At 46.0% G+C, this 22,123-nt stretch overlaps 2 protein-coding genes across 6 annotated transcripts; both read left to right on the top strand.

Annotated features, from left to right (window-relative positions):
- The first annotated feature begins 77 nt into the window (after nucleotides 1-77).
- On the top strand, nucleotides 78-21,840 carry VIPAS39 (VPS33B interacting protein, apical-basolateral polarity regulator, spe-39 homolog). 5 transcript variants are annotated; one of them, XR_009486993.1, is made up of 21 exons: nucleotides 78-213; nucleotides 330-422; nucleotides 890-989; nucleotides 2,269-2,412; nucleotides 3,399-3,437; nucleotides 3,796-3,860; nucleotides 5,893-5,949; nucleotides 6,867-6,959; nucleotides 7,625-7,658; nucleotides 8,107-8,209; nucleotides 8,298-8,325; nucleotides 8,487-8,560; nucleotides 9,110-9,185; nucleotides 9,475-9,609; nucleotides 10,080-10,121; nucleotides 10,493-10,582; nucleotides 10,984-11,070; nucleotides 13,633-13,722; nucleotides 14,023-14,127; nucleotides 14,394-14,618; nucleotides 17,656-21,840. XR_009486993.1 is itself a non-coding variant. In XM_059850062.1 (20 exons), the coding sequence occupies exons 2-20, from the start codon at nucleotides 330-332 to the stop codon at nucleotides 14,412-14,414; spliced, it is 1,476 nt and encodes a 491-aa protein (XP_059706045.1). In that variant the 5' UTR covers nucleotides 78-213; the 3' UTR covers nucleotides 14,415-21,840. The 5 variants fall into 5 exon arrangements, 1 of the variants encoding a protein (XP_059706045.1); XR_009486992.1 differs by having other exon boundaries at nucleotides 15,729-21,840; XR_009486991.1 differs by having other exon boundaries at nucleotides 15,726-21,840.
- NOXRED1 (NADP dependent oxidoreductase domain containing 1) lies at nucleotides 15,472-21,840 on the top strand. Its single transcript, XM_059848225.1, is given in 5 exon segments — nucleotides 15,472-15,476; nucleotides 16,569-16,704; nucleotides 17,622-17,774; nucleotides 17,777-17,853; nucleotides 18,411-21,840. Coding segments are annotated over 5 exon segments (465 nt in total). The 3' UTR covers nucleotides 18,505-21,840.
- Nucleotides 21,841-22,123: the final 283 nt, after the last annotated feature.

Genomic DNA, 22,123 nt, shown 5'->3' with positions numbered 1-22,123 from the left:
ACCGCTTCGCCGCTCTCGCAGCCCGCTGGGACTGGTAATCCGAAGCCAAGTCAATGCGGCCCCCGAGGCCCGCTGGGACTCGTAGTGCGCCAACGACTAGCGGCCGCGCCGCGCCCAGCGGGAGAACTACATATCCCGGCGTGCTCCGCACGCTGCTGCTCCACCCCGCCCTGCCCTGCTGTGAGGCACTGCTGTCGCGGGAGGGGCGGCGAGGTGAGAGAGGGGCCGGGGGCGGCGGGGCCGGGACTTGTACCAGGGGCGGGGGTGGTGATGCCCCCGAGGCAGCCCCTCCGTCCCTCTCCTGAGGCAGCCGCGCTGTGCCATTGCAGATGACCAGGGTGCGGGCGGACGAGGAGGAGTACTGGCACAGCTCCAAGTTCCGGGCCTTCACGTTCGACGATGAGGATGACGAGCTCTCGCAGGTAGGGGGGGTCCGACCCTGGAACTGCCGGTAAGACACCCTCGCCGGGTGGGCCCCCGTTGCCGTCCCAGCCCAGGTCTCGGGCCTGCACATCGCGGAGGGTTGATGTTCTGTAGGTGGGTTGTCACCTCCTGCCCACTGCGGAGGTTACCAGGGGCTTCCGTCTCTCTCCACAGTAGCCACTCTGAAATCTCATTAGGACGTGGTTCCTCGCCCATGCAGCAAACCGCATCTCCTGCTGATTGAGCTGTTAGTGTCCCTGTAGGTGTCCTTGGGGTTCCCACTGGTGAGGAAGGGCTCCTATGTCTGCTGCACAGCTACAGGACTAAACTGCCATCCCGAGAAAAAGCAATGGAAGTTGAAGAAGCTGTATTCAAAGTTCTTTGGGAAATGTTTGATGATAGTAAGAAACGAAGTGCATTCTGCAATTCTGATGGTCCTTATGCAAGGTCACTCTTTTGTGTGTAGCTAAAGGAATCCAAACGGGCAGTGAACAGCCTTCGGGATATTGTCGATGATGATGATGATGACCTCGAGAGGGTCAGCTGGAGTGGAGAACCGGTGGGAAGTAAGTGCAGAAATACTGCAAATTATCTTTGAGACAGAGGGGGTTTAAAATTGCTGCTTAAGTCAAGTCTCTTAAGTCAGGAGTATTATTTGCTTTCTAATCCTGCATATCTAATCTGATTCAAGGCTCCCAGGTCACATTGTGAGCTACTTGATTTACCTGAGCAGATCCACTGAAAAGAGGGTGAGCAGAAGCCTGAATTGTGTTAAAAAATAGGAGTGCAGACAAGTGGAGGGAATTCAATGTGTGTTTTCTAATATGTAGCCAAGCTCAGAGCAGGTATTTTGGGGGTTATGGACTGATACTCACCTTGCTTAGGTGGCCTGTGAGATTCTAGGTGATCATTTCCTTCACATCACTGTCTGAAATGACACTATTTAAAGTTTTGATCCCACAGCACTTTAAGCAGATATCCGAGGTTTAATGTGTGTTTATAGAATGACTCTGACACTTGAAATTTGAAAGGGAACTGTAAACATTAAGCAGATGTGTTTCTAGTGATGATGGGAGCAAGCTTATGGCCCACACACAATCCTGTGTGTTGTGCTTTTGAGTTCATGACCCACAGAATTGTGACACTTGCTAGCCAGTGTCAAATTTACATACAGGTCACCCAAAGGATCTCCAAAGACTGATCTTCTTGTCCTTTGCTGTAGCTCTTCTCTCTGCTTTCTTTTCCCACCCAGGGTCTCTTTACCTATTGTGGTTTTTTTGTCTATCATCCTGATCCTAAGATATGTGTGTTGTGCAGCTGTGTGAAAACAAGGGGAAACTGTACTGAACAGGCAGGAGGGAGACACATGCATTGTTGCCAGCAGCATATGCACACTGAGAGCTGTTTTGTCAGTGTGGGAAGGAAAACTATCCTAGTCTTCAGTGTTGAGGAAAGCATGCTCTTAGGCTTCTGCAGTTTGAGGTAGGCCAGGGACTCTGTTTTGCTTTGTACTTTTAGAACAAGGACTATGCTTTGCCTCATGAAATAATATATAAAAGGTGGGGATGTCTGTGTATTCCTTTTACACAAGCCATAGCCAGCTGTGCAATGTTGCTGAACCAGCCATTTTTGGAGGACAACATGCCATTGCTTAACAAGCAGCATTATATGAGACTGGAATTCTGCATGGAGAGATGCACTGTGTCTACTTGGTGCTGAGGGTCAGACTTACCAAGATGTGCTAGTGCAGAACTGACCAGCACACATCTGATAATGTTTCTGCTGTGCCAGAAGATCATTCTTTGCAGACTCTTTCTGAGATAAAAATGACCTGCCTGCACACAGGTATCTCCTGGTCAATCAAAGAGACAGCCTCTGGCAGCACTAGCTCCCTGGATGTCCGAGACTCCAGCCTTCAGAAAGGCTCTTCCTCCTATGCTGCTCTTCCCAAACAAGCTTCTTCCTACTCCCTAAGCAGCCTGTTCAAAGGTAAGGTTCATTATATACCATATTGACAAATGTGTTTTTCCTTAAGACTGTCAAGGGGCATTGTGTTATCTTATGTAAATTGTTTCATCTGAAGTGTATTGCAAAACAGGGAAGCTCCAATCTCTCCTCAGGGTGGAAGTGTATTGCTCTCTGGTCAGAAATTGAAGACTGTCTTGTGCAGTAGATCACATGCTTTTGTGGAGTGGGAAGGGGCTTTGGAGATTACATCTTCTTAAAATCCAGGTTCCAAAGAACAGCAAGGTAGAGCACAGCACTATGTGCAGTCTGTTTGGCTGGTGGAAAAGAGGAGGCTGCAAAGGGACTGGCTTGACCCATGTAGCCCTCATTTGATTTTGAGTTCTGTAGAGAAGACAGATTGATTATCCTTTATTTGGAGCTCAGCTGGCTGCTGTTGGTGTTGGTTCAGCAAACACATGGTAGCAGTAGTGGCAGCGTAGCTGGTTACGGGGGGAGCTGTGCAGCAGGCTGCGGACAAACATACACAGCTTGCAAGAGTTCAGCTCTGTTCTCACACAGCAAGAAAACAAAACAGCTTTTACTTTGTCTCTCTTTCTTGGGGGTTTTTTTTTACTCTTAACTATGACAATAAGGTGATGAAGAAAGGCATCCAAATTGCAGCCCTGGTGTGTGGAGCTGTCCATGTTGCTATTACCTATGTTGCAGTGCTATGTGCTTGAGCCTCTGCTCTGTAGGTAGATGAGTGAATTCAGGTCTAACCTCTCCTGGCCTCAGCACCAAGAAAGCAGATAGGAGTGTGGTATGGTTTGCAATGCCACAGACAACTTCAGTGCCTTAGAATGTAAGCAGGTGAGCCCCAGCTGTGCTGGTGTAGTGTGAATCACTGTACCGGGAGGCTTGTTCTATGGGGGCATAGCTGCAGTTAACTGGCTTGCAGTCTAGGCTTATGTTCCCTGTGAAGATGTTGCTGGTGAAGGGACAGTGTCTCATCAGTGTTTGTATTTCAGGACGAAACAAACTCTCAAGTTTCCAGTCCCTTTCAGATGGTGAGTTTTGGGTCCCTGCCTCATTCTGGGAGGGGTGCAGATTTACAGGAAACAAAGCATTTCCAAAAAAAAGGGAAGTGTCATCTGCCTTATGATGCAAGAAGGGAAACTGAATCATGTGCTGTCTAAAAGTTGAATTGTGGGTCGTTCTTTCCTCAAAGAAATTAAAGAATTGGCATGATGATTTGGGGTAATTACTTATGTAGAACTGACAGCTGTTTGTTTTAGAGTAATGCTTTATTGCCATTTGATGCTTAAGGTTGGGTCTTCTGCCATGAAAACCAAGAGAGGGATGGGTTTGGAAGTGGATGTGAATCAGGATTTTTATGTACTACTCATCTGTGCCTTTCCCTCTCAGCCCTCACTGACACGGGAGTTAAAAACTATACCCCAGAGCTGCGCAGACCGAAAGCTGAGTACAAGGTGAGCAGCCTGTGCTTGTTTTATACCAAGATTAGTGAACTTTCTACTCTACTGGTTTCATGGGAAGTGATTAGTTGCTGTTTCAGACAGAAGAGGGCAATGCAGGGAATAGGACAGGGAGCTGCAAAGTGCAGCCTTGCAGTAATTTAAGCGTTCTCTGCTTTTGCTCAGAAGTATGGAGCTTTGCAGGGGGGTCTTGGTTTTGGTTCCTTTTTTTAATAAATAGCCTAGCAGTCTTTGTGAAAAGGATTTCAAAATAGTTCTTTGTCTGTAAGCTGCTTTCATGTCAGGTCAGATAAACTGGCATCACATGTGGTTTTTACATTTTTTTAAATATTAAAGTTTTGAAATTTCTTGTTCCTGAATCACTGAGACAATACAGAGGGAGTTGTGCAGAGGTAGTGTTTCAATTGGCAGGAATGTTTGTCTACCAGATATGCAGTGATAAGTGTTAGAGAATCTAGAGGGTTTTGGGACTAGGTGGATTCCTCTTACTAGGTGTGAGATTGTGGTCCCATGTCCCTAGGTCCAGGCAGTAACAGGACTGAGCTTATTTTTCCTGCAGAGACAGACATGCACAATACTAACACAGCTGTCTGCACAGATTAACACAGACAGAAACCAATGCCTTTTTGAATAGACACATACAGAAAACATTCAAGCTTGATCCTGAGCCTTCCTTTTTGTCTGACCAATTCCGCTAGTGGAATATACACACACTGTTTGGGTCCCTCCAGTAGCTGGTCCTAGACATCTGGTTTGTTTCGTAGCTGAATCCCAGATGCCAGTCTCCTCCAGTAGCTGGCACTTGCATCCTTGAGCTGCTAGGGTTCATGGTCCACCTGTCCTTGGCCATCTGATCCTCCCCAGGTTGGTGTATTTTGTCAGTTAGCCATTAATAACATAACCTAACAGACAGCACTTCCTCAAAGCACAGCAGGAGAAACAAGAGTGCCTTGTTGTGTTTTGTTCTGGGCCTGCAGAAGCAGTGAAACAGGAAGGAGAAGGATCATACAGCCTCTTAAATGCAAATGGGGTTGGTGTAAGTGGGGTGGGACAAAAAAGGGAAAGTTAGTGGCAGCTTTTGGTGAATGTCCTGACAGTGACAGGCTGAGAAGATGCCTTTGGCCAGAGGTGCTGGAGGGAACTCTGGTGCTCAGGATATTTGACACTTGGCTGTACATTGCTTTGAGAGACTCATATGCAGAGGTCTCCCAATAGGACTGGGTCAGACCTTTCTTCCTTAGATTTGGGCTTTCAATAAATCTTAAATGGATTTAAAATTCAGTGTCCTCTTGTGGCTTCCTTTCTCTGGGCCTTTTGAGGCAGATAGCTGAATTGTAACTGCTGGCTTGAGTGCCTCAGAGACCTAGATGACTTTATGGTGTCTGAGTTAGGAGTGGCTCAGGCCACCATCACTTTTTATCCAGTGCTTCAGATCATAGTGTCTGCCTGCTGCAGGGGCAAATTTAGGTTGTTGCAGCAGTGGTAGCATATTGTCTTAAGGTAGTCCTCCTTCAGGCTTCAATGCCCTTGTCACATTGTCCTTGTCTTGTGCGACTCCCCAGGTGCTTGCCTGGCTGTTGTCTCTGTGCTCTCCACGCTGCTGTGGAAGGCTCACCAGCAGAAGTCTGTCTGAATTGTAACAAGAAACTGACTCCTTGCCCTTCAGTTTTGGGTTAGTCCGTTTTGCATGTATTTTGTTTGTCCTGAAAGCAACATAGTTTGCAAGGAGAACAACCTGATGCAATACACTACTTATAAAGGATGTGATGACAGACTTTACTGAGGCAATAGAAAGGCTGTGTTAACATATGGGCCTTTAGCTTCCCTCCACACCAGCCTATGCAGAGTCTGAGGGCTCAACATTTGCGCCTGAAAAATGTACATGCACATCCTGCTAACGCCTTTCCTGGAGCAGCTGAATGATCAGTGTGAGTAGCTACATGTAGGCCATCACTGATGCAGCAGAAGTGGAAAGTAGCTTGGAGATTGCTGAAATGATCTGAGTGCTTTATTTCTCTTGTGGCAGGATTACAGCGGTGACTGGAGCCCCAAAGATACAGTCAGGCGAATGCAGAGGGGCAAGGTAAGGACTTTGCAGTCCCACCTGCTTGTAAGAGATGGAGGGTGGGTGGTCCCAAAATGCTTTACACTTTGCTGTGCTCCTGGCTATTCTGGGAGCGTGGAGGGCATCTGTGTTGCTTGCAGCACCTAGCAGGGATGGTGGTCTGCCTGTCTGTTACTTTGCCAGGTGGCAGTGCTGGGATCACACTAGCTCAGGAGCAGCAGGAGAACTTCAGGGTTTTGTTGCTTTGTTTACTTGAGTTGTCCCCTCAGCAAGGCTCTGACAGTAGGTATCTGTACTGCTATGTCCCTTTCTACCCCTTCTGCTCCCTGGGGCTGTGTTTATTTAAAAATCTGAGGGGGTGGGGCTTCATCTCCATTCTCACTTGGTGCCAAATGGAGGGAGGAAGACAGAAATGGTTTCACTGGAGCTGTAATCTTAGTCTCAGCTGCCTCAGTGTGTAGTGAACACATAAAGAGATTGTAGTTTCACTCTGCATATGTCTCCTCAAAGGCTGAGGTGAACTAAAGGCTGAGAGAGGCCACAGACGTGGAGTAAGAAGAAGGTAGAAAGAGTTATGACTCTACTTCTCTGGTCTCCTTTGTGGAAAGGAGTCTGCAGACTTTCCTCCTCCTGTCAGGGCTCGTGGATTGTGGTGAACAGGAAAGTTTTGTCTTGTTACAAGGGTGTTTATGCTGAATGTACATTGTCTGCTTTCCTAGACTGGGCAGTAATGAGGGTTGACTGCAACCCTGTGGACAGATTTCCATGGATTATGCAGCATGTGGTTTCAGCTAAATGAGAATTTCTCCACTCATTGGGAGGGCAGTTATTCCTGTTGCTGAAGGGCTTATGGGAGGGGAATGAATATTAGCTTGGATTCAGCCTGAGGACTGTCTCATATCCCACATGCCTACTTCCTCCTGTTCTGTCTCTAGGTCTGCTCTCTAGAAAGATTTCGCTCCCTGCAGGACAAGCTGGTGCTCTTGGATGAAGCTGTGGCAGGGCATGATGGGAATGTCATTACAGCTGTGAGTCCTGCTGGGGCCATACAGGGCTGGGACTTCTGGGTGGCCCCACAGAGAGTGCTTGTGAGAATGCAGTCAGCTGGCCATCTGGTCTTGCAAGACTGGGGGGTGTTCTTTTGTTCAAGCCAAACAGTTACTGGAAAGTGTCAAAGCTAAAGACTGGGAAATTCTGTATTCCTGCTCTCTTTCCTGCCACTCTGCAGAATTGATGTTAATAACAAGGACTCTGATCATTAAGCCTTACAGATTTTTGCAACTGCTTCTTGAAGGTGCAGGTTTAATCTGCTCATTTCAGCACAGAAGGTCTGGGACCTGGCATTTGGGATCTGGGGCCTCACCAGTTTTTCTGACTTTTAAAGTATCAGATGGGAAATGGGATTGTGTCAGAGCTTACTTCTTCCGGGTCTTTTAATTCCTTGGATTTTGCATGGAAAGGTTTTCCTTTGTAAATTTTGGCCTCACTTATCTAAACTCCAGCGTAGGAGCTTAGGCAAGAATCCAGGCAGCTATGGCCCAGGCTCACTGCTGGTCCTGGGTGTTGTGGGTACCAGAATTAAGTTCAGTTGCTATGAGAGCTGAGTTTTCAGAGGCCCTTTGCAAAAACTTGTCTAGGCCTTGACCAGTTTGTTTGTCTGTCTTAATTCTGAGCTATCTGGCTGTGCTCACAGGTCCTGATATTCCTGAAACGGACGCTGAGGAGAGGTGAGCATGACTGGGGCTGGGATTCCTATAGTGTGTCTCAGTGAAGGATGGAGGGGGTAATTTCTTCACTGGGTGCAAGTTACAAAGAGAGCATCTGGGGTATTGCTTTTTTACTAGGCATGAAATATTTTTGTAGCAAGTGTAATGTAGGAGGCGGGTGGGGGGGGTGATGCCTACAAAGACTCCAGAGAGGAGCTTTAAGCAGTGGTAGGTGGTGGTAATGAGATGAATGAAAATGAATCTGTAGAGGTAGCACATACCTGTGAATTCAGCTGTTAGCCCAGGGATTGGCTTTTTTGTGCTTCAGCCTCCAACACTGTGATTTGAGATGGGATAAGGTTGATGAATCCTGCCAGTGGCTTTCAACTCCATGCACTGTGCTAAGTCCCCTCTGCTTGGTAGTGCTATCTTACTTTACCCACCTGTACATAAACTCTCTCCCCTGTAGAGATCTTGTTTCGGGAGCTGGAGGTGCGGCAGGTGGCCTTGTGCCATCTGATCCATTTCCTCAGAGAGACGGGTGAGCAGAAGTTCCTTCTGGATCTGCTCAGGTGAGGCTGTTGATCCATCTTGTGGCAAGGCTGAATGCACTGCTAGGAACCTGCCTCCAGGTTAATGCTTGCTAATTCCCTTTTGCAGGTTCTTAGACAGGACTGAGGAAGTTGCTGTGAGTATTCCCAGGAGCATAAGCTCCCTTACTGCAGGGGGGAGGCTGGCTGCAGAGTGTGTGGGAATCAGGCAAAAGCTTTTTGTCCCCATTTCACCCTCTGGAATACTGTATCTCCCAAATCCATGAGAACACACTGCTTCTTTCCCCTCTCCCTCCAGCTGTCTCAGTACCGGGAGCATTTGAATATCCAGGATGTAGAAAAAAGGAGGGAATTTCTGAAAGGTTGCATTGGGTAAGAAAAATGCAAAATCAGGGGAGGGATGTGGATTCTTCACAGAAGGTGGCAGTGAAGAAAATTAAACCTCTGTGCCAGTGCCATGGCTTCTGTGGGTTGAGAGCTGATGTTGGTTTTCCCTTAGTGGGCAGTGGGAGTAGAGTTGTGAATACAGTGTAGACCAGAGAAGAATCATTTGTGGTGATCACTAGTCCAGTAGCTTTTACTGCTCATTCAGGAGGAAAGATGCTTCAAGGGACTTTCTGATCATTGACCCTTCAGATTGTGATGGATGAAAGTCTGGGTGCCTGAGCACTTGAGGAAGTTGGTAACATCCACTATAGGTTATTCTGTGAGAGGTACCACATACTGTTTCTTTCTCTGGAGCCTGTCTAGGAGAGAGGCAGTTGGAGAGGGCAGTGGATCGGGAACTTGAGTACCCACTAGCCATTCAAGAATGGGAGCTTGTTTGGTAGAAAAAAAATCTTCTAAGAGTATTTAGAAGTAAATGAAGGACCCTGTGTTTCAGAGCTGGTCACAGTACCTCTTTTCTTCATGTTTGGCTAGGCTGCCATTTTCAGCTGAGGATACCTCCCACATCCAAGACCATTATACCCTGTTGGAGCGACAGATCATCATTGAGGTAGGAAATCTCTGCTGGTCAGGAGATGGCTGGGACTACCTGTGAGATCTCTTGCTGTCCCTAACTTACACCACTTTGGATCTAACCAGCCTGCCCTGGCTAGTGTATTTGTAATTGCTATTCAGGCTGCTTTGCCAGGCACATGTGAAATACCACATCTGAGACTTGGTAGCATGTTGGGGCTGTGCTTTTACATTGCTGTCACAACACCTTCTCTAGGTCTCTATCCCACAGCTAAACAGGCAGTTATCTTGGCTCATGTTCCCTGTCTGTCTTCCTGATTCTACAGGCTAATGATCGGCACTTGGAGATGGCTGGGCAGTCAGAGCTGTTTCGGAAATATCCTCGCAAGGCTTCAATTCTCAACATGCCACTAGTGACCACCCTCTTCTATTCCTGTTTCTACCACTACACAGAGGCTGAGGTGAGGATGATGTGACAGAAGATAAGGCTGCATCTCATCCTTGTAGCCCTCGAGATGTGAGGTGGTCAAGCTGTGGCATATTAAGCAGAAAAAGGGAAAGAGAGGTCATATTTCATCCCTCAGAGAGACTTTGTTCCCTGGCACCAGTTTGGGGTTTTGTGCTCCAAGACATTCAACCTGGCACAGTTTGTCAGGGAGTTGTCTCCTAGAAACCACTGTAAATCCCATGAGACTGAGGTGCGTGGTAGTGCACCAGTTGAGGATGTAGGGAAATCAGACCAGACAGCTAATGGGGTGGGATTGTTGCTCTCTTCTGCCAGCTGCTTCCTCCTGTGGCACTGATATGAGCAAAAAGCATTAAAATCTTGAGAAGATTGACTCTGTGCAAGGCAGATGCCTTAAAACAGGGGTCTGAACCCCTGCTCTGGCCTGCCCTTCTGAGTTTGCACTGACTTGTCTCCTTTCTCTAGGGAATGTTCAGCAGCCCCACCAACCTGAAGAAGACATTTAAGGTGTGTGAGTCTCCCCTGTTGTGGCAGCACTAGCTGAGAACATGCACGGACAAATTGTACGTAATGAAGAAGCTCAGTAGGAGGAATCTGAGGGGCTCATCACTGAGCTAGGGAGGGGGCCATGGCATCATTTTTGAGCAGGGCCCTTCTGGAGTCTCAGAAAGGCAATTGGGAGCCTGTCTGCAGCAGCACTTGCAAATCCCCACTTCCTCGTCTCTGCAGTGACGTGTACGGCATCAGGCAGTACCTTGCCTCTTTGCCTGGGTCTTGGTGTAGGTCCTGACAGAGCTGGGGCAGATGCCATTCATGTCCAGCCCACAAAGACCTTCTGAGCTGTGCTACTGTTCTGACTGCAGCTTTCTGCCTTGCAGATTCCTGATAAGCAGTATGTGCTGACTGCCCTGGCAGCCCGTGCCAAGCTACGGGCCTGGGGTGATGTGGATGCCCTCCTCACCACCAAGGTGAGCTGCAGAAAGCCTTGCTGGGGACACAGTCCCAAGTACTGGCATCTCCTACTGATAGCTGGCTTGTTCTGGAGTTACTGGACAGACTGGTTTTATTGCAGCAGGGCCCAGCACCTCTGCTGAGAGTGTTGCAATACTTTCCTCCTCTCCCTGCCTGAGACCTCTGCTGGGCCTGGCTTGGCTGCAGCAGTAAGGTCAGAGAAGGGGGCTGCCCCAAGCTCTGCTACCAAAGGGATTGCAGCCAGCCTGTGCCCAGCCACTGCGTGAAGGGCTCTGCAATGGGATGCATGTGGTTGGTGGCTCTGGAGTATGTTGCTGGCACTGGGAGAAAAAAAAAAATTTCTTGTGGCTGGGAGGATTATCCTTTTGGGTTAACGTAGGTTTGGTTCTCATTTCAGAACTGGCTGGGTTACACCAAGAAGAAGGCACCTATTGGCTTCCACCGGGTGGTGGAGATCTTACAGAGGAACAATGCTCCTGTGCAGGTGAGCCAGGAACCCCTGCTTATGTCCTGCTCTTTGTTGGGATTTGGTGTATGAATGACTCCTCAGGTGAACTGCTTCCTAGCTGGAAGTGGGAGAAGCTTGCTGATCTTCTGGCTTTGCCAGGTGGGCGCAGCACACATCTGAGTGACCCGTTCCTCAGCAGAAGGTGTGGGTGGTATTGAGGGCTGGGTCCTAGCTCTGACTTTAAGAGGGACAGCTGGCCAAAGTTGGCTGGGAACCTGGGAACTCTTTCCATGTGCATTGCCACCTTTCTTTGCTACATTTAAATTTTCTCTTTCTTAATTTGGCTGGCAATGGTTAACCTGATCCATAGCAACGAGGTAGCCTAACATTCTGTTGATAGGAGGAAAGGTGTCAGCAAAACCTCAGATCTGGGCATGAGGAGAACAGACTTCAGGCTGCTCAGGGAATTGGTAAGGTCCCCTGGGAAAATGTTTTTGCAGGCAGTGGGGTCCATCAGTCAGTTTTTAAGCATGACCTTCTAAGGGTAGAGTAGCAGGCAATTCCCAAATGTCGGAAGTCAGGCAGGCAAGGCAGAAGGCCAGCTAAACTGAACAGGAATATTCTCTTGGAAATAAGACAAAAAAGGAAGGTGTAGAAGCAAGGTCAAATGACATGAGAAGAATACAGAGATGCTGCTTGCTGCTGTAGGGATAAAATTTTGTGCAGCCAAAACTCTACTGAAGTTGAAGCTGGCCAGAATTGTGGGGAACAAAAACCAGAGTTTTTACAAATATTTTAATGACAATGTGCGGTGTAGAAATAGCATGGGCCCATTACAGGATGAGGATGCTCACCTCATAAACAGATGATGGATCAAAGTGGGTCTCAGTGCTATGAGTTGGACTACAATGACTGTGAAAATGATCAACTCCCAGTCAACCCTGAATCTATGCAGGATCTGCTGCTTTAGTTGGAAGTCTATGGGACATGATGGCATTCATCAAAGAATCCTCAAAGAGCAAGCTGATGTAATCACAAAACCTCTCAATGATTTGTTGAGCGGTCTTGGGAATCTGGATAGATCCCAGATGACTGGAGGCTGGTTAATGTCCCAGTTTTCAAGAAGGCAAGAAGGAGGACTTGGAGACTGTAGGCCTGCTAGTCTCATTTCAGTGCATGGTAAAGTTATGGAGAAGATTGTTCTGGGAGGTATTGAGAAACCTGGAGCACAACATAGTCATTGGTCACAGCCAGCACAGTTTCATGAGAAGAAAGTTCTGCTTGTCAAATCTGGTTTCCTTTTATGACAAGGTAGCCCACTTGGTTGATCAAGGGAAGCCAGTCCATGTAATGTTTTTGGATTTCAGTGAAGCTTTTGATATCTCTTGGAGTATCCTTCTGGACAAAATGTCCAGCACACAGCTGGATAAACAAGTGATGAGATGGGTGAGCATCTGGTTCATGAGTTGGGCATAAAGGCTTACAGTAAATATGGTGACATCAGACTGGTGACTGGTTACTAATGGCGTTTCACAGGGCTCCATCCTCGGCCCTGTGCTCTTCAACATCTTTGTAAATGACTTGGATGCACAACTGGAGGAGATACTAAGCAAGTTCGTAGATGATACAAAACAGGGAGGAGTTGTTGACTCCCTAGAAGGCAAGGAGGCTCTGCAGAGAGACCTTGACAAATTAGAGGGCTGGGCAGTCATCAAAATTAAATGGAGTTCATCAAGGGAAAGTGATGGATTCTGCATCTGGGATGGGGCAACCGTGGATGTACGGACAGACTGGGGAATGAGAGACTGGAGAGCAGCACCATGGATCCTGGTCACTGGCAAGGTGAACCTGAGCCAGCAGTGCCCTGGCAGCCAGGAGGGCCAGTGTTGTCCTGGGGTACATCAGGTACAGTGTGGCCAGCCAGGAAAGGGAGGGGATTGTCCTGCTCTGCTCTGCACTGGGGCAGCCTCATCTCAAATGCTGGATGCCACAATATAAGAAGGTTATAAAGCTATTAGAGAGTTTCTAAAGGACGGCCATGAAGATGGTGAAGGAAACCATATGAGGAGCAGCTGAGGTTACTTGGTCTGTTCAGCCTGGAGGAGACTGAGGGGAAACCTCATTGCAGTCTACAACTTCTTTGTGAGGGGAAGAGGAAGGGTGACCAGTGACAGGACTCAAGGGAGCGGCCTGAAATTGTGTCAGGGAAGGTTTAGGTTGGATATTGGAAAGAGGTTCTTCACCCAGAGGGTGATTGGGCACTGGAAAAGGCTCCCCAGGGAAGTGGTCACAGCACGAAGCCTGACAGAATTCAAGAAACATTTGGACAATGCTCTCAGGCACATGTTCTGACCCTAACAATGATGCTGCACTGGGACAAGAGTTGGACTCTGATCCTTGTGGGTCCCTTCTAACTCAGCTTTTTCTGTGATTCTGAGCTTTGTAAGCAACACCTCTGGGATCCTGAACAGTCTTGTTGAGGTCACTTGTTCCCTAAAGAAGGAGCCAACAACCTTGAAAGGTTTTGGGACTGGGGTGAGGGAATGAGGCAGGACATACCTGTGGAAGGGAGCTGATACATTCTTCTGTCTCTCACAGGTGCTGCAGGAATACGTGCGCCTGGTGGAAGATGTGGAGACCCGGCTGAACCTCGCTACCAAATACAAGTGCCATGATGTTGTCATAGAGGTAGGTTGCTGCTGTGTGAGGAGATGGGACACAAGCCTGCTTTTCTGTTCTCTGCCATGTGCCACTTCTGTCATGTGCGTGGTGGTGTTTGTTTATCCCTGTGGCCTGGGAAAAATGATAAGGTTCCCAGTAGAAGTCCATGAGCCAAGAAAGTGGCTCCTAGCATTTGTGCTGTGAAATTGTTCTGTGTTGGGAACTGCATGGGGGATTGTAGAGTTGCCCTGCCCATTTGCAGGACACCATCTAACCATGGAAGTGTCCCTTTCTCTCAGCTGGATGCTGGTTTTGCTCTTTATCTAGACCTATCGTGATCTAAAGGATCGTATCCAGCTGACAGCATATAAATGCAAGGTGGAGCGGGGCTCTGCGGAAGAAGAGAAGATAGACAGCATTCTCAGCAACATGGTAAGAAACACTTACTCTTTCTTCCAGACACTCTCACCAGAAACAGGTAGAGATTAGGTGTAGGGGAATGGCTGTCCTATGTACTTTCTATCCCTGCTGGGAAGGTAATCTTTTGTTTGCATTCAGGGTAGGAATGAATGGCTATACTTATAGAAATGGCACGCTTTGGCCGTAGCTGTCCTTGTCAGGAATTGGGAGTCACTAAGTTGGCCCCTGGGGCTCGGTGTCCAGCATTGCTGTTAGTTGTGTCTTGTTCCCTCTTTCAGCAAATCCGGTGGAAGAACTGAACACCTGTGGAACAGCCTGTTTGGCCGTCACCTTGTCACTGAAAGAGGGAACTGCAGAACCCAGTCCAGTGCCAACAGAGCAGCTCTGTTACTACTCATTGCATGATCAACGTTCGTCGGTGACAGTGGGTGCCCGTGCCCAGTGGGACCGTGGCGTTCAGGCTGGTTGAGGACAGCTACTAAACTGTAGCTGGCAAAACTATGGTACCGATCCATCAGGGCTGATTCTTTTTGGAATCTGATTGTATTTGACCTGGCTGTCAGCCAGGCATCACTTGTGTGTGTGGAGGGAAGTTGCTGGGCACAGCAAGATGAATGTTTGCTCTGGGTGGTGCCTGGGCTTGTTCTTGTAAGAGGAACATAGTCACATTTGTGAGTCTCTCCACCAGAGAGTGCTGACCAGTCCCTGTAACAGTCAAGCTGGCTTGGGCATCACTAATCATGGCTGTGTCTGGAGTAAAACCTACCCTGGACCATGTTCTCCCTGTGTGAAAGTGCTGGGAGGCAAAGGACCACTTGTTGGTTTTTTTTGGTGTGGTTTTTTTTTTTTTTTTTTTTTTGGTTTTTTTTTTTTTAAATTCTGGCTCACTCTAGGAAAATAATGGTGTGAGCTCCTGCAGAAAGCCAGGACAGCATCCTTTGCCAGTATCTTCCTGCTAGCACTCTGCAGCATTTGGAAGATCCCTTTATCAGGGAAATACCTAGTGTAGAGGTGGTCAGAGTCCATATAGGTTGGATGGAGAGCAAGCAGGAAGTTCTCTCAGTTGACACAAACCTGCTGGCCCCAGCAGCTCTTTTCTCAGAAAGTGTTATGCCAGAAAGGATTGAAATGCACTTTTTCAGAAACACAACTCGTCAGGCAGCTGCTAGCTTCATCCTTTCAGACCTCACTTCAATTCTATAAATAAAGCTGTCTCTTTCTCCTTGGCCTGTTTCTTTCCTTTCCCTGCTAAGCACTTTGTCACTCTTGTGTGTTAATCCTGAGCAATTTATCACCTCCCACAAAAGGAGTTGCAGGATGTTTTTTAATGTTCTGAAAAGCACAGTGCATGTCACCATGGAGTGACATTGCTTGCAGCAGTACCTTATTTAACATCTTCAGTGCCATCAGCACAGATGAATTAATTTTAGAGTTTGTAGGAAAGTTTGCTGCCACAGAGGGTCACACAAACATGAGGGTAGATTTGGACTCCAGCTTCCCTGCTGCAATATGAACTGTCTTTTTTTTCTGTTGGCATTTGGTTTTTTTTCTTATGGAATCATTTGGGTTGGAAGGGACCTCTTGATCATCTTAGTCCACTCGTGCTTTAGCAGGATCACATGGAACAGGCAGACCAGGACTGTGGCTATGTGGGTTTTCAGTATCATCACAGCTGGAAATAACTCAGCTTCTCTGGGAAACCTGTTCTGAATTTGGCAAGACTCACAGTAAAAGGTGAGTTTTGTGTCTTCAGATGGACCAGCACATTTCAGTTTGTTTCCAGTGCCCCTTGTCATCACTGGGCACCACTGAAGAGAGTCTAGGTCCCTTTCTTCACTCCCTGTCATCGCATACTTGGACAAATTGATAAGACTACCCTTGATCTAGGGCCATTTTAGGTGAGGGATGCTAAAATTAATAGTAACTAGTGTAATACAGCTTGTATTTTATGTAGCTCATACTAATTGAGTAAACAGATGTTGTCTGCAGGCTGCATATAAAGTCATATAACCCCATAAACTCTTAGATAAAACAAACAGGGAGAATGGTGCTCCAGGGAGATGTTTGGAATAAAATCCTCTTTCTAAAAATCCCAGGGAAGAGACGAAAGAGGGTTTATTAAATAGCTTTTGAAAACTAGCCAGATCCCAAGGCTCAGCTGTTTCAGCTAAAGACTTTAAATCAGCCTGCAAGGACTGGGCCAAGCAGCTGAGTTCTTTGCATATTGATTCCTTTGTGTCACTCTGCTGCTGCCCCTTGCTATGTAAGAATGGTGATGGGCAGCCACCAAAGTCCCTCTGTGCAGGCAGACACTGCTACCAGTCTGGTAGCAGTGGTTTGTGTTTCACCTGCATTTGGCAGAGCACAGGAAATGTGTTCTGGTGCCTGGAGGTGTGCTGGTTCAGCAGCTGTGCTGTCTCTCTGAGCTTTTGAGTCCCTTTCACCTTGCTTAGTGCAATATCCCTGCAGAAGCAGAGCTTTACGTGCTTTTATAACAGTGCTTAGCTGGTGGCCTGGGAGGACATTGTGTTCCTCTGCTTCCTCCTGTCACACATGCTGTCCATCTGCTGTCATTTGTCCTGTCACTGTGTACAGCCTTGACATTCCATCCCACCCCTCAAGAAAAATGGACCGTGTCATTTCAGAGCCTGGAACTGTCACCAAACTCAGGAAGAAATTAAACTCTCTGACCCTATCTTTGAGGTGGCAGTGAGTTCCATTACTTCATTCTGGCCAAGATGTGCAGTGAAAATCATTCCAACTGCACATCCTGTATAAGACTTTTCACATATTTATACATTTATCAAAATCAATTTTTGAGCAAACAAGCTTTATGTCTTGGATGGCCCTATGTCAATCTTTTTTTATGCTGGCAGACTCAACACATAACTCATTCTTAACACACAAAATATTCATATACTGCAGTAAACTTAAACAATTCCCTTAGAGTTAAAAGAACTCAAAGCATCTGAGCAAACTCCACCATAAAAGCTGCTAACTTATTAACTTACATGAGGCCCAAAAAAACTTCACAGTGCAACTTTCACCATACAGTTTCACTACAGGATTTACTGCACGACTAAAACCTGCAATTTCTGGGTTTTACCACTGGATGGAACTCGAACCCATTGTTTCTACACAAGGGGACCCAAAACATCGGAACAACCACGCTGTAATTAGTGCATTGCTGAGTGCGCTTGAAGCACCCCTGGTGCTCACCGTGCCATCATGGCAGAATTGTTGTATGACTCTATATGTAGCCTGTCAAGGACTACTCCTTACTCAATTAGTATGAGCTACATAAAATACAAGCTATATTAGACTTGTTACTATTAATTTTGAAATCCCTCACCTAAAATTGTCCTAGATCAGAGGTTTCAAACCAAACAGATCTGGTTGTCAGTGTGATTCCTCCCAGCAGTGTGAGATGAGAATTTCTCTTCACATCTCTTTGCACACTGGTAATTGATACTTGATTTTTGTTCATCCTGCAAGGAAAATAAAATTCCATTAATAGATGGTGGTCATTTTTTTATACAGGCCTGAACGGCATCATGTGGCAGAATCTGCCTCACCAGAAGGCACTGAAACTAAGCAATGACCTCAGCTTTCTTGAATGCTGCCTCATCTGTGCAGAGCAAAAACCTTCCTGCCCAGCTTCTTTGTGTGTGAGAGTTTTGTCAGCAAAGATTTTGCCTCTTCAATTACTCAAGAGGAGAAAGACAGTTGAATGCTGAGGTACTTCTTGTCACTGCTTTGCAACTTGCCTGGTCTCACATAAAGCATGGGCTGCCTTGTTGGGTTGGAAAGTGCTGAACTCCGTGTTGTCCTTAGGACCACACCTCTGCCCCAGGAATTGCCTTAGGTGATGTATTAGCAACAGAAGACCTGGACTGAGTTATTTTGTCCCTAGATCCTACTTATCAGGGTTGTCTGAAGCAACTGATCAAGACTAGGGCATTGGATGCAAAAAAAAAAAATTCCTATTGGAATATCTAGAGAGGACAGTTCTTGGGGGTAATGACCTTATGACAGTTCATGAACTGGGCTACTGAGGATGTTAAGACAGGAAGACAGGAAGGCTGCTTGAGGGAAAGGATTCCTGCTTTGCAGGACTATTCTAGAGCCATTATGTAACATTTTATATTCAAGTCTCTGAGTCTGATGGTTTCTCAAAGACCCAAGAAGGAGTCTTGTAGTCAGACACTGAAGAAAACCACTGTTTCCTACATTATTAGCAAGCTGCTTTGGACAGTTGTTGCCAGTAAATATTTCCACTTGTTTTCCCTTCCCAGAACCTTCCCCTGGTTTGACCTGACAGCAGTGTCACTGAGAAAGTCTCTCTTTAGCCAGCTGCTACAAAAGAGAGAGCTTGCTAGTGCCATCTGATGCCTGGTGCTCTACTGTACCAGGCACCCTCTGGAGACTGTCCTACAAGGTAGTGTGGGCTGCTCAGCACCAAGACATCTCTCACTTCAGTTGTAGTGGAGCCTAGCGTGATACCAGATGACAAGTCTCCATTGTCCACAGCTGCTTCCAACAGTTTTTCAGAAATTCCAGAGGAAAATGCTGGGTAAGATTCTAAATCTTCACAAACCTTAATGAAGCTCATGAGGAATGCTTTGCTGAGATCTCATCCCAGCCCTTTCATGGGACTAAGCAGTGCAAGAACCATCACTGTTAACTCTCAGACTCTATTCCAGCCAATAACATTATGCACACATTTTCTTCTGTGAGTTTCAGTCTTTACACTGCTCAGCAAACGTGCTTATCCCTGGTTGCCTGAGTTTTTTGTTTTGGGTTTTTTTTTTTTGTCTGAATTTGCTTATTACATAGTTTTCTTGTTCAGTTTCACTGAACTGCTTCAGTTTCACTGTGTTTCTATTGCAGCTTCAATACAGAACTGAATTACAAAACCAAATTACAGTTATTTTGTAGTGGCTGCAGCTTTGGTGTAAAAAACTAAACAGGATCAGGCCCAGTCTTTTTTTATTTTTTTTTTTTTTTATTCCCCATGAGGGATCTTGAGAAAGCCATTGAATCCTGAGAACATACTAATGATTTATTCAGGAGTGCTCTGTTGAGCCAGGCCTTCATCAGCACTTCTCCTTCCTTGCTGGTGATAATGCACCCCACCCTCACCACCACAGACTATATATGTCCTTCAGGGGAAAAAGCAGGTAACGGGATACTCTGTCCAAATCCACCCAGGACAAAGCAATTTTTATTCCCTAAATTCTCTAGTTCAGTATTCTTTTGTACTTTCTGCCACCATCTCTCATGTATTACAGTACTGTTTACCATGATAAAACACTGCCTGTCTGGTTTTGCCTCACAGGAAATAATTTCTGTGGCCAAGGATTAGTTATGCATGTTGCACCTAGACCCCTTGCTTAATTATGATTGCTGAGAGCAGCTGTCGCCACACCTGTACACCAGTTATTGTATATGCCATTTATCTTACATCTGGGTTTCAAAGCAAGCCCAGTCTGCAGACACTGAAGCCTGGGAGAAATCTATTCACTTGAGCATCTGGGAAGTTCTTATCAATTACTTGTGCCTTAAATATGTCTATGATTGTTTTTCTGGTATTTTTAAATCAACTGTGAAGCAGAAGTGAAAGACAGACAATGGTACAGCCTGATCTACAACCCCCACTTCACTTAGTTCCTGTAAGCAAATGAAGTATTGTGGAAAAGAGATCATGTGGGAATGGGTTTGTTGTAATAAAATGTCTAAGAGTTGCAGTGGCAGTGCAGTGCAGAATTTTTTGTAATTGTGAAAAGGTGGAACTGTACCTCCTTGAACAATCTGCAAGGTAATAAGGGTACAGTCTGCTGTGGCTGCTGGGCTTCTTACAAAGGCAAAAGTGTAGTATGAGTCTAATTCTGCCTCTGCATGTCCTGTGATGCAGGGAGAGCATCCACTCCCACCATGGTCTGGGATCCTTGCCAAGAAGGAGCTGTAGTATAGGGCTCCAGTCCTGCTTTTTGGATAAATTGTGAGAAAGTGAGGGCATCTGCTTTCTCTCCTGTTGGTGCCTTTCTCTCTAGGAAGAGACCCATATTGTCTCTGTATGGGAGGACAATGGATCTGCTGAAGAGAGGCTCCTCAATCCCCAGCAGCTCTCGCACATGTCGTGAAATTTCCTGAAATACAAGATGAAACACCAGAAATTCTCATTTCTTTAACCAATACAATAGGGCAACAGCTAAAATTATCCATTCCATGTCAGAGCAGCAGAAAAAAGAAGTGATATTCTGAATTTTGGTACAGTTTCATGCTTGAAATTGCAACATAAGGGAGATCTGAGTCCGTAAGCTCCATGTGGCACTGTTAAAGCAGTGCATATCACCTTCTCTCCAGATTTACTATCAGGGATGGCATCACATCTGGTTTCTTAGTGGCATAAATATAGCTCTGCTTTCATCCTTGCACTTCAAGGACAAACAAGTTACAGATAAATGAACTGTGGTCTCTTCTGCTTAATGCAAAATCATTGCTGTTTGTTAAATTATAATGCAAATTACAATCTATGCAAAATTGTAAAAAATAATTGTGAAAAATCAAATTGTTCATTTAGAAAATGAGTGTATGGTTGTCTGAGATGGCTGGACCTGGAACTGTGAGTGAGCAGAACCTTACCATTGTTTTTGAAGCAACTTCTGAGAATTTAACTATCTAATTTGAGTGAAGCTTCAAAATACAATTTGCAAGGTTTTACTGAACTTTCACAGTATTTGCTCAAAACCCTCCCCCAACTTTAGCTTGACTCTGAATACTTTTTGTGATAACAAAAGAACACCAGACTCTTATCTTGAGTGCTTTTGATATTTAAAATACCAGTACAGTGGGATTAAAACCAGCGGTAATGTCCGTGCTGCATAGCCTCCACATAATTAGCTGTGTGGTTCTCTACCAAACTGCCATTTCCCCTAAACAGCAAACAGTTTCCATCTCACTGAGCTGATGCTATCACTCTTATTTCTATAGTAACTGTATCAGTTTCAACTGCTCACAGCCTTTTGTTTGTATTTCTTGTTGGGAAATTGCGGTTTTAACTTTTCACCTGCCCTAGTAGACACTTCCTGAAAGCCCCAAAGGGCCCCATCCTGCAGAGCTCTGCATGCTTGGATTCTGCAGAATAAAGTTCTTTAAAACACAAATAACTGGCAGGATAGCGCATGACCTTTGAGAGCGTCTAGGTTCCACTGAAGTCTGTGAGCTGTTCCCAATTTACCTGCAAGCTTTGGAAAACTCTACTGAGACAGTCTCACTTCCAAGCTTGTGGCAGGGTCCTGGCTGTCTATTGCTTATCTGGAGGAATTTCAGTTCCAGCAAGAGGAAGAATGGGTCACAGTTGATATGTCTAACCCATGGCCTAGTATTACTCAGCAGCGGAACTAACACACTACATCATCCCTATATCCCAATACAAGGGTGAGGCTAACAAAGCATATAAAATTCTTCCACTTTTGGAAAGCACAAATGTCCGCAGTCTCTATCTGCTTGTGCCAGAAATATTCATGAAAGTTTGATGTCTGAAAAACTTAGAGTTAAATTGATGCCTTTCTGTCAAAACAACAGGCAAAGTCATGGCACTAGTTAATGTTTTTGGTGGCATATTTCGTTTCAAACAAACCGTTAAGATTGTGCATCCGGACAGAAATGTGGTGAAATTGCATTTTGGTATTGTAGAATAAAATAAACAGTGTTGATACTCTAGCCACTGGAGCATAGAACTTCTTCTTTCTTCTTGGTTTGAACTTCTACCTGAGCCTTCTGGTGAAACCAACTTCAAATTGTGATGCAAACCAGATGATTTGGCTCTGTAAATGTGGTCCCTCTGTGGTTTCCACTAGGGAAGGGAAAGAGTAAATCTGTTGATTTTCTGAACTTTTAGGAAGCTTTGGAAGGCCAGACTGTAGCCCCGAAATTCAGCCTTAACTATCAGTGTTTGTTAAAGAAAATATATAGGTTTGAAAGGAAAAAGACCAATTACATGTTC

This window comes from Haemorhous mexicanus, chromosome 6 (assembly GCF_027477595.1).
Source record: "Haemorhous mexicanus isolate bHaeMex1 chromosome 6, bHaeMex1.pri, whole genome shotgun sequence".
Taxonomy (NCBI): Eukaryota; Metazoa; Chordata; class Aves; order Passeriformes; family Fringillidae; genus Haemorhous; species Haemorhous mexicanus.
This window is presented reverse-complemented; position numbering and strand designations above follow the sequence as displayed.